The sequence below is a fragment of the Diadema antillarum genome, unplaced genomic scaffold (genome assembly GCF_040938485.1).
Source record: "Diadema antillarum isolate AM-2024a unplaced genomic scaffold, OU_Dant_1.0 seq00000201_RagTag, whole genome shotgun sequence".
Lineage (NCBI taxonomy): Eukaryota > Metazoa > Echinodermata > Echinoidea > Diadematoida > Diadematidae > Diadema > Diadema antillarum.
Genome location: NW_027271261.1, coordinates 324,257 through 336,103, shown reverse-complemented (window position 1 = coordinate 336,103; position 11,847 = coordinate 324,257). Strand labels below are relative to the sequence as shown.

The 11,847-nt window shown below is 40.2% G+C and overlaps 1 protein-coding gene across 1 annotated transcript in view; it reads left to right on the top strand.

Annotated features, from left to right (window-relative positions):
* The first annotated feature begins 763 nt into the window (after nt 1-763).
* Nucleotides 764-11,847, top strand: part of LOC139728799 (uncharacterized) — a 126,229-nt gene continuing 115,145 nt past the window's right edge. Inside the window, exon 1 of the mRNA XM_071639736.1 lies at nt 764-2,285. Within this exon, the coding sequence (XP_071495837.1) occupies nt 1,829-2,285 (457 nt within the window). The 5' untranslated portion in view covers nt 764-1,828. The remainder of the gene's footprint in view (nt 2,286-11,847) is intronic.

Genomic DNA, 11,847 nt, shown 5'->3' with positions numbered 1-11,847 from the left:
CTTTCGAGTTTGTCTATGTCTATGGAACCTTGCGGAGCAGATTTCTATTGAATCTCTTTCTGGAGTGTTTCTAATGACAACAACAAATACTGAAGTGATTAGCGTCTGTCATTATCTATTTCTCTGCTGGATATCGCGAACGCTTGTCTTAATCAAAATTACCCATATCTGTATGAAAATCAGGTGAAATAATAAGACAAAATATCGACCATCCGTGTAGTCAGTAAGATATGGATTGCTGTCAGACTGGTCATAGTTATGGAACGTTAACTTTTGGACGTGGGTTTATTTATAGCAAACTGCAATGAATCGAGGGCGAAATGGCTATCAAGTGTCAAGCGCTTCGATGGCAACGTATATCTTGTCGTCATGCAAATGTTATGATTCTTCTGCGTGCCGTGCTTTTCTACGGACTAAATAGCCTTGCTTCTACTGGCACAGCCGCCACCGCGACCATCACGGTCCAACCCAATTAGTGATCTAATGGCTCTTTTTGCACGCTCGCACACCCGCTCAAAGGAGAGGAAAAAGCAAGAACAAGCAGGAACGGTTTTACCTATAGTGAGGCAAGTGAGACAAAAAGACTGAGCTTGCTATGGTCTCCATCCCTCTCTCACTCCCTCTCTCCCCCCTCTCCTTTCGACTCCCCCCCCCCCCCCCCCCCCTCTCTGACGGTCTGCTCTCACTTTGCCTATCCCACTAAGATCACTCACTCACTAATTGAGCGCTCTGCTTGCTCGCTCGCCGAGCTCAGTGCGTGCGCTCGGTTGAAACGATTGGTAGCGCTCCTCCGGTCACCACGAAACTACCACCAGTAAGAGTCCGAACTACCAGTGGAGGTCGGTAACTCTTACGAGAGCAAAGAAGCGGGGCAAAAAGATGGCGCGAGAGAGATAGATGGTAGGGTTTTGAAAGTGGCATAACGAATTAAAACAGAGGGGCGGCCAATCGTCTGCCGTTCGGATTGCTACCCCGGAGTGGGCCGTGGACGTTGTAACACCTCGCTCGATACCATCTTCAGTGATCTTACCATCGCCCAGCTACGGCGCGCAGCATCTTAAAACGAGACCGACGATGATTGAAATGCACTGGCCGAAGGGAAATTGCTGCCGAGAGCGAGAGAAAAAAAAGTGCAGCTGCAATTACAACCTCAAAATATGTGCACCGTAAATGTATCTATAAACCTGTATGCTCATAGTGTGTTTTTCTAATTGCATTACTTTTGTATTATGTTGGAGCTATCAATACGTCATAATTTCACAGGATTTTAGAGCGCTGCTGGTTTCTTTCTGACGCAGTGGAGATGAGAGAGGCAAGTGAATAAGTTAGTAATGGCGTCCAGGGGCTGCCAAGTGCGAACCTATTTGGAAGGACTTCCTGCCCACTTTTCCAAGGAGATAATCGGAAATTAACGACAAATTCTGGGATTCTATATCACGGATAGGCCCTTGTTCTTGTTGACATCGGAAATTATTTGTCGCGTTGAGCTTTTGAGACATCTGCAGTGTTGCCCAGTGCGGCTGGATTTATTTTGTTTTGATTATTTTTATGTTTCACTTTAAGATGCACCGAGTCTCTGACATGAGTGATGTATATGTAGGAGGTTATTTTTGCATTTGAAGAGATATGTTTTGCCTCAAGATATTGGTATAGGATACAGCGATGCAGGTAAGCGAAAAACAGCTAACCTGGTCCGAGTTCTCCGGGTGCTCGACCGCACACACACCAACATTAGCCAAAAGTTCGTCTTTTATTTTTTTTGATTGAGCAAAGCTGTTAGCTGCGTTCTGGTCGTTTCGTCGGACACGGATCACGGACCTCCAGGGAGATGGAACGTCGCCTACAAGCGTCCGGCAACAGTCCCACTTTGCTCGACATCGAGGAAGGCCGGGTCGACATCGTTGAGCGGCCAAGTGCCGGTGAGCAGTGCTGCCACTATTTCCGCGTCTTCGTCCAATTTCTCTTCTCTTACATCGGCTTGACCGCCATGCTCTGCGGTTACCTGTTCCTCGGAGCTCTGGTCTTCCGCTCCATCGAGGGACCCAAGGAGATGAAGCTAAGGGAAGATATTCACGAAGAGATGAAGCAGACATTTTTGGAGTTGTACTCGGAGGCGGAGAGATTTCCCGCCAAAAACTGGACAGACCTGGCCATCGACCGAATGAAGGAAAAGCAACGCCACTACGCTGTACACTCCATTGTCTTCTTGGAATACCTTGACGACACAGAGAAGTGGTCCTTTTTCGGAGCTATGCTGTTTTCTCTCACTGTTTTGAGCACCATTGGTAAGTCTTCCCACTTTATGGCTATGATTATTTGTATTATTTTCTCTTGTCAATATTTCTTGTTGTTCTTTGCAGTGCGCGCTATCATTTTTATTATCAGCTGATCATAGGTCGGTGTGTGTCATTCCATGATCAAGGTTTCCATAATTCCTCGTTACATTCCCAACTGCAACCATTCGACAGTCGTCTGTTGAATAAATCAATATCAAAATTAATTGGTGTAGTACAATATAGGAAGGGATAGATAAGTCAAAGGTTCATGTATTCCTTTGTTAAAGTGGGAGTTTGCTTCAAGTCGCAGTATATAAGGCTCTGCGTGTGAGTTGTTGCTCTTACTGTTGATTTGGGAAACTCAGCATTGCACTTCCACTTCGATGAAAAAAAAAAACCACCACAAACACATCAAGCGGAAGACATTGCGAAATTGCTTCATAAGTTAAGGTGTGTTTATGATGAAAAAATGATAGATGAAAGCACGTAACTTGACTTGGCGATGACAGAAAAGAAGGAGGGACTTAGAAATGCAACGGACAGGTCTTTGTCATTGATCGACATGGTACAAGAATCTACAAATCAAAATCATGAATGGCCATAATTGATACTTTTTCAATGAAACTTCAAGAAAAAAGAAAACAAAAACGAGGCGATCAAAAAGGGAAAGAAATACAGAATAAAAGAGCATCAGAAAGATAACAAGGATAAGGAGAGAAATGAAAAGAGGGTAAGGGTAAGAGGAAAACGACATATGGAAGAAGACATTTTAACTCTAGTCCAGCCTCTTTTCCTCGCTTTTTAAATCAGCTTCGAGTTTGAGCTTGTTTTGTATCGAAAGTGCTTGGATTGAACAATGAAAGATCATAATAAGTTAAACTTGTTTTTAAGAAAATTTGTGCTGTGTTATTTTCATGCGCCATAGACAAACATTTTTTTTTTTTGGATCTTGGCCACGTTTTGAAGTGTTAGAGAGATGTTTTTAAAAGTTCAAATAAAGTCACGAGACTTTATCTCGACAACGGCAAGGTTTATTCAGTGCTGTGCTTTACACTGAAAAATAGTAATAGTACTTATCACTTATTTCCTTTTATTTCTTGAAGTTAAACAGACAAATCTGCACACTCTGAAGAAATAGTTGTCAAGGTGATGGCAGAAAAACAATACTGGGTCACTGAAAGTTCAGCCGTACAATGCAATCTAATAAATCTTGATGTCTTCATCTAGAAATGTAGCTGCGGCCGATGCATTTTCGTTGATAGAGTTAGCTCTTTTTTTCCCAGTATGCGTCAAAGTAGTTGTTATTCTAGACACGTCTGAGGATGCTTAAGCCGCTTGGAGTTCAATGTGTCGTCACTTACCGTCGTCTGCAGACACTCAGACAATTGATGATTTCAGCAATATTCCGCGTATCAAGGGATGGAGCACTGAGCCTCCCATATCTCCGAGGCGCAACATTGGGGCTTACCATCCAATCAAAGCTGGGTTCTCTTTCAGCGTCGCTGCTCCTAACATTATTGCCGAGGCCTTGTTAACAGACACATGAATGTAGCCAATAAACGTTGAAATGACAAACCCGAATCCTATTTCAGCACTGTCTAGTCGACTGGTATCAGCTTAACGAACTTTCGACAGCCGCTCTCATAACAGGGAAAATTGAAAGCTAAATGGCGCAAAAGCTTAACAATAACCACGACAGCAGCAAGAGAAATGACAGCTAATTATGATGACATCTTTTGGATTCCTCTCATTAATCGGTCATGTTATCAGCGTATCCATCGATCAAGTCAGCCGCACCACAGCTTCAAGCAAACAGAAGAGTAATCAATCTGAATTCTCGGTTTGTCTAATCCGCCTGCCGTCACAGTACCGCAATCAATTTTAACACTTACACGACACATTCATCATGTGTACATAATACTAGTATGTGGCGTGATGGTACTTTCAACGTTTGGTCACTTCTATGATAACATAATGACCAATGCGATAGGATTGTCTTACGTTGGGATCGAACCCAATTCTGGTTTATTGCGAGGTATGGTGTGACAGCTCTGGATCGTTAAAAAAAAAAATGTTTCCCTCACCTACTGTAACGCCATTGCAGCATTGAACTACCGGCGTTACAGTATCATTCGTTATCATAAGGCTGCTATGCATACATATTACTTAAAAGAACAAGGAAAGATTCAAACAAACTAAAACAAACACTTCTCCCTCTCCGAATGATATATTCACGGATTTCATAGTTTCTGTCTTATAAGCTTTCATTTTTTGTTCGTTTAACAAAACACTCATAAAAAAAAAGAGAGACCGGAATAGAAAGAATAGGGGAAAAAGAAGAAGAGGACTTGAGAGAAAAAGGGAGAGAGAGGGTAAAAAGAGAGATCGATAAAAGTGAAAGAACAACGTAAACAGATCGACGTCCTCCACAATGCCATGGTCGGGTTATTAGTTTGTCATTATTATAATTTCTTTTTAATTTTGTTATTAGTTTTTTTTTTTTAATTATCATTTTTGTGTGAGCACGCGATAAATTTATCACACCCCAAAACTTTGGAAAGACAAACCATAAGACGTGCCAATGTCAGCTGCTGCAAACACATGCACACACACACATACACACATACACACATACACACACACACACACACACATATATATATATATATATACATATATATATATATATATATATATATATATATATATATGTGTGTGTGTGTGTGTATATATATATAGGTCTATGTACATAGGGTATCAAATGCAGATGTAAATGTAAGTACGATAAAAAAGTGAGTAATCTTTAAAAAGTGTATTCCAAGAATTCAGTAAAGAAAATTGATATTCGCAATAACGATACCATGAGGAATTTCCTTATCACTCCAAACCGTTTTTTTTTTTCCTGAATTTGGCTAACTCTCTTCTAACATTTCAATCTCTCTCTTGCGGTAAGCAATTTTCATCTCGCACGAAATATTATTCCCGTGCCTCACTTTAATAGGGTCTTGGTGTGCGGACGAAAGTAAATACGCCGCCCTCCCGCCGCTTAAGTGGTCAGTGGTCATTCAGGCATGGAAAGCGACCTATCAGCCATTAAACGTACTGATCTTGGGAATTGTCAGCTTGAATTTTGTTCCAGCAGAAAAAAAAAGAGGAAGAAGAAGCGATGAGTGAGGTAAACAGATTGGAAAAGCGAAAGATCAGTGGGAATTCAAACGTATAGGCCTAAATGGCTTCCATATTTTTGTCTTTGATCTAATGTGTATAATACGTACGCACGCACGCGCAGTATAGATGTAAATGTATATCATATCTAAACATATGTATATGCAATATACACAGTGTGTGTGTATGTAATATATGTATACATATATATATATGTATATATATGAATATGAATACATATACATATATATATATAGATAGATAGATAGATAGATAGATAAAATAGATATATATATAATGTGTGTGTGTGTGTGTGTGTGTGTGTGTGAAGTGTGTATAAGTACTAGGTAGTGCATTTTGATCAACATAATAGAGATTGATTTTGTGACAGTGTCACAGAAAAGATATTAAACTGCGGTATAGATATGAGTGGAAGACCTATCTTGGAGTCCTTGGTCCAGTAAACACAAGACTTGGTGTCATACCAGATCCTTTCTCCACAAGTCGCTATATGTGACTTGACCTTTCTGGGCTAGAATCGATTACTCTAGAGTCCAGCAGTAATCTCTCAACTCTTCATCAAGTCTCGCCTCCTAATATCTCTTCACCGTTCTCCTCCTCCTCCTCCTCCTACTTCCACTCCTCTCTACCAACCAATATCCACCAGCTTCCCTCGCTACACATTCAATCTAAATGCGCTCTGTTCCATATTTTCCAAAGTGTTGGTGGAATTGTGTAGAGGGAGTGGTTGGACAGTCAGAATTCAAAATTGTACATGAGTTCATGTGATACTTGTTCCAGACGAGCCGCTTGCGTTCTAAACGATCACATTCTTTCTGGTAATGAAATATTGTGTCCTTGTCTAGTTTCAATAATAATGTTTATTTAAATGTTTATATTTTATTTATTTATCTATTTATTTATTTTATGTATTTCTGCATGTATGTGTGTATGTATGTATGTATGTACATGTATGTATTCATTTATTTATTTATTTTAGGTAGATATGTATGTATGTATACATTTATTCTATTTACTATTTTGTGAGAAATACCTTTAATCTGCGAGGAGAGAAAAAGAGTTAATGTTGTGGTTTTCAAGCCCTCTTTAGAACAGCTATAGGAAGATAACATACACACTCCATAAAAGACAAGACCATACATATTTTCTTTAATTTTTCAATCAGAAAATAAGACAACTCGTAGGGTGAAAGTTACTGTCACTTAAGATTGTGAAATAGGACACTGTGTTGGGGTTGAATCTACTTACTTTTTACACCTGAGCAGAGCAGTTGCATGCTTTAAAGGAGAACGACCACCAGAACTCCAGCCTCTTGTAAAAGCATCAAAGGCAATTATCTTTACCAGCGGGAGAACAGTGAGGAGCGATAGCATGTTTTTTATCTCCCATACACCTGTTTCGACTAAAAGTAAGACATCATACAGGAAACAAGTCGTAATGTTATCTCTACAGTTGTCTCAATGACTGATTTGCGGAGTTAAGTGCATTGTTAGCTGAATGATACTGGTATCGTGTTGACATTCCGTTCGCGTTTATTGTGTGTTCCAGTCTGAATATATGGATAAGACTATCTTTCTTCAATAAATTCATACTCCATTTCATACGTAACAAGCATTCATGTTTTTTTTATTGACTAGCTACGAATTGTCGTCATTTTTCGGCTGTAATTGCCGAAATGTATTGGACTCTGTATTTCGTTTCCTGGAGATATGTTCCGTACAATTCAATCGTTAGAATTACATGTAAGTGATACATTCAATCAATGACTACTTGTGCCTCTCTTTCGTTATTCATTTATTCGCATTACCACATAGGCACTTGAAAAGACAAATGATACATGAAGTATGTATTTGCCTAAAGGAATTTTGTTTGCACAGGTGTCTGACATCATCAGCTGATGAACTTGTATATTTCATGAGTGCCTACGTCTCTCAATAGTTTTCTGATAATTAGGGTCCGAGAAAAGAACAAAACTGTCGTGTACATAAGGACGAGGTTGTGCGAACTCCACTATCAGTTTGAAGTTCTTCAAGAGTTAACTCAGTGAAATTTACACTTCCTTGAAATTTACACAGGTGGCGATCGAAAGTTTCACTTCCGTAGAGACTGCGTGTAGATTTCAAATTTTGTCTCCAGTTGAACAAGGTACTTAAAAGGGCACAGTCCCCATGGAACATGCTTTTATTCATTAAGTGCACATGTGTGCACTTAATGAATAAAACAAAAATGTTTCAGTTTAAAAAGGGACCCATCGGTTCATATAGCGATAGAATTGCACAATTCTTTCGCGAGACATGACTTCTTACATGTTCTAATCTATTCGATAAAATCCCTGCGCCAACCCCCGCAATTGCCAAATGTATCGATACAAGTTCTTCAATGTACTCTCCCTTGAGAATCATGTACACAGAAAACGTGCCAAAATGTAGGTTCCCCACACGCACAAATTCCACTTACAAGATAACCTATTGGCAACGAGCAACTAGATGGGTCTTGGGGAGATCAAAATCTCTCGGGAAAAGAGTGAATCGAGTGTGTTTTGGTAGTTGTAAATCTGCACTTTTTTGTCCCTTTTTCTTAAATGAAGTGGCTCACTACTGTACCCATTTCGAGGTGAAAAAAAAAATCAAACATTTTTTGAGAACATACTTGACACCCCCCCCCCCAACAATGCAGATTGCTGCATACAATGACATTAAATGATTTCTATCACGTGAGGGCGGAGTAAAGATATGGAATTTCATCAAATTTTTTTAAATCCGTTGCTTTGGTTGGATGATGCAGTTATTCTTTTCTCTTTGTTTGAAATGGTAGATATTTTTAAACATTTTGCATTATGTAAATTAACAAGAGCTTTCTGCGGAATCTTTCGTTTTGAAAGTAGCGTCCCTCGTAAGAAGAGAATGCAGTTTGGAAACAATTACTTCGGAACTATTCAAAGTGTTTTTTGTTTGTTTATTTGTTTGGTCGGTTAGTTGGTTGGTGTTCTTGCACTAGAAATAGACTCCTCTCTGCTTGTGTAGTAAGGCAACGACATTTCTCTGAGACTTGATAGCTTAATGCAATGCAGGGCTGTGTTGGCTGGTTTGAAGCCGTTTTCACGCCTAAGCTCCTCCTGCGACAAAGGGTGTGGTAAAGTTCACCTCGCCAACGCCACCTTATTTCACCGAATTTGCCTTGTCACTTTGTTGACATCTAAATCTCGGCGCTGATGATACGGGTGCACGTCACGAGACCGACACCCACGAGTCATACAGCCCACGAGTCATACAGCTCACAATTCATACAGCCCATGAGTTATACAGCTCACGAGTTATACAGTCCATTAGTGCGACACTAAGCAAGGCCCACGAGACCGACACATTAATCCCCGTGTTCTATCTGTCGAACTCGTGGGCTGTTTTTACGTAGTGTCGAACTCATGGGCTTTATTTGCCTAGTGTCGAACTCATGGGCTGTATGACTTTTGGACCCTTTCTTCAAAGTCGAACTCGTGGGCTGTATCACTCGTCCGTGTTGGTCTAGTGGGATGACTCCGATGATACTTGTGGGTCTCACGAGCAAACATTAAAGCGATACTTAACACGTACTGGACCATTTATTTACAACAAATCACCATTACTCTTCTTTCTTGCGTTCATTGTAACACACCACATGGCATAAATTGAAATAAGAATAAACTATACGGATTTGACGTTTCTCTCTTTTCTATCCGTCTCTTTCTTCTTTATTGAAGAAATATAGTTTGTACAGAGAAAGGATACGTGTACATATAGTCAACAAGAAGGTGGGATCATTGTAACAAATGTTCTAGTATTATGTGCTGACCAGTGGGTAATGAGGGTATAGTAGCAACTATTCAGGTTTTCATCAGGACGACCCCCGCAAACTAAAAGCCCCAAACAGTAAACAACCACAACACAACACAACACAACACAACACAACACAACACCACACAACACAACGCAACGCAACACAACGCAACGCAATGCAACGCAACGCGACGCAACGCAACGCAACACACCACAACACAACACAACACAACACAAAACAACACAACACACCACAACAAAATACAACACAACACAACACAACGCAACACAACACAACACAGCACAACACAACACAACACAACACAACGCAACGCAACGCAACGCAACGCAACGCAACGCGACGCAACGCAACGCAACACAACACAACACAACACAACACAACACAAAACAACACAACACACCACAACAAAATACAACACAACACAACACAACACAACGCAACACAACACAGCACAACACAACACAACACAACACAACACAACACAACACAGCGCAACGCAACGCAACACGGCACAACACAACAGAACACAACACAACAACAACAACAACTTTCTGCGCGTCTGTATTTCTTTGCATTGGCTGTCTATCCTGTATAGTACCTGTGAGTCTTTTTCTTTTTTGTGATGCCTTCCAGTGTCGACTTTGTCTTTAGTCCGAGTCTCCATCATGTCACGTGCCTGTCTTATGACGTCAGAGAAGTATCTTTATAAAGTACCTTCTCTTTTCATTTCTTCATGAAGACGCATCGTTATTGAATGGAATGCACGAAACGATGCCTCTCTTTTCACTAGGTTGTTCTCATCTGCGTTGAATCAGCGGGCAATAGAATTTGCCTTCACTTTCTCCCTGTTATCATGTTACAAACTGCTCTCTGACCTTCCCATGGTATGTGTGCTTATTTCACTGAATGGCTCCACATGACGGACAAATTAAAGACGCTGCATGGCTTATATAATTCTGAGCTGTAATAAAACTATTATAATTTATATGCATATATTCAATGCATATGTTTACATATATACATATTTATTTATTATATTATATGGATATAGTTGATTGAACATTTAGTTACGTCTTTATTCATTTTATGGGTATCTGAAGAACTTTTTTTTAATATCACTAAAGTGCTGCATTCAATCTAAAGTACAGTAAAAAAATTGCAACAAGTTCGATGGCATAGCTAAGCTCAGATAAATTCACTATGTATCTTAATTCATGTTTTTTTTTTCATTTCATCACTGTACATATGTATATAAATATATATATATATATATATATATATGACGAAGAATCAAGAAATAAACTAGTAATGCATTATTTTGCAAATAAAGAATGAGTTTATTGTACTCAAATTTTCGATGGCCTCCACCTTTTTCAGGAGTCTCGACGGGTTCAATTTGTTGTTCATTTTGTTTTGTTTTTTGGTACCGTCATTCCCCGTCGAGACTCCTGAAGAAAGTGGAGGCCACCGAAAATTGGAGTACAATAAACTCCTTCTTTATTGGCAAAATAATGCATTACTAGTTTATTTCTTGATTCTTCGTTATATTGAAGCCAATGCGTGAATTCGCAACATGTTTATATCTATATATATATATATATATATATATACGTACATATATTACGAATCATGGAAACCGATGCCTAGATTGATGCCTAGTAAGAGAGATTCATAGTTGCCACTGACAGTGCTTTGCCAGAAATTGCAGGAACATATAAAAACACCCCAGAGGCTTGTCGATTCTTGTCTCAATTTTGTCACAAAAAAAAAGGAAGTAGGGTGGAAAATGCTGAAATGAGACGGGCAGGGAGGGCTAGACGGTTTAATTGCTGGTGAAATAGAAAGATTAATGACTAACCTTGGCTACCCTGGTAAAAGACGATTAGCTTTGATCACCGCGCGCTGCTGTTCAACGCACAAGGCCGCGTTGCTGGTGCGCCAAGCGCCGGGGAGGCCACCACGCCAAAGATCACATCAAGCGCGTAGTGGGACAAAACTGTGTAACTTCCAATTAGGCGAAGCGTTTTGTCTTCATTGAACTTTCGGACGGGCAAATATCGCTGTATGCCGTCATATCTCACCTGCTTTGGGGCCTGTTTGACACATCACGGGTTAGGCTTCCCCACAAAGCTATAAAGTCCGTGTCTCCATAGGTTGGCGGTGACCTGCTTTTGTGCTTAACCCATGACACAGTCACTGCTCGACTGTATGATTGCTTTCCTTGTCGCACACTGGTTTCGAACTGGGAGGTCAATTCAATTGCTCGTACACCCAGCTGTCTCCGCGGTGAAATACTGTCAACATCACAGCCAATTCCGTTATGACTCAAAGATGAACCAACAATGGTCCTTATCATTTCACTTCTGCCATAACTTTGTCGTCTTCTTCTTCTCTCCCTCGTGTCTGCACTTTGTGTGTGTATGTGTGTGTGTGTGTGTGTGTGCTCCTCCACTTTTGCTATCCACGTGACTACACTCACTCAATGTCTCGGTGCCAAACGAGGGAAACCAATTTGGAGGAAACTTGACTCTTTTTCCCTAACTGTAATCTT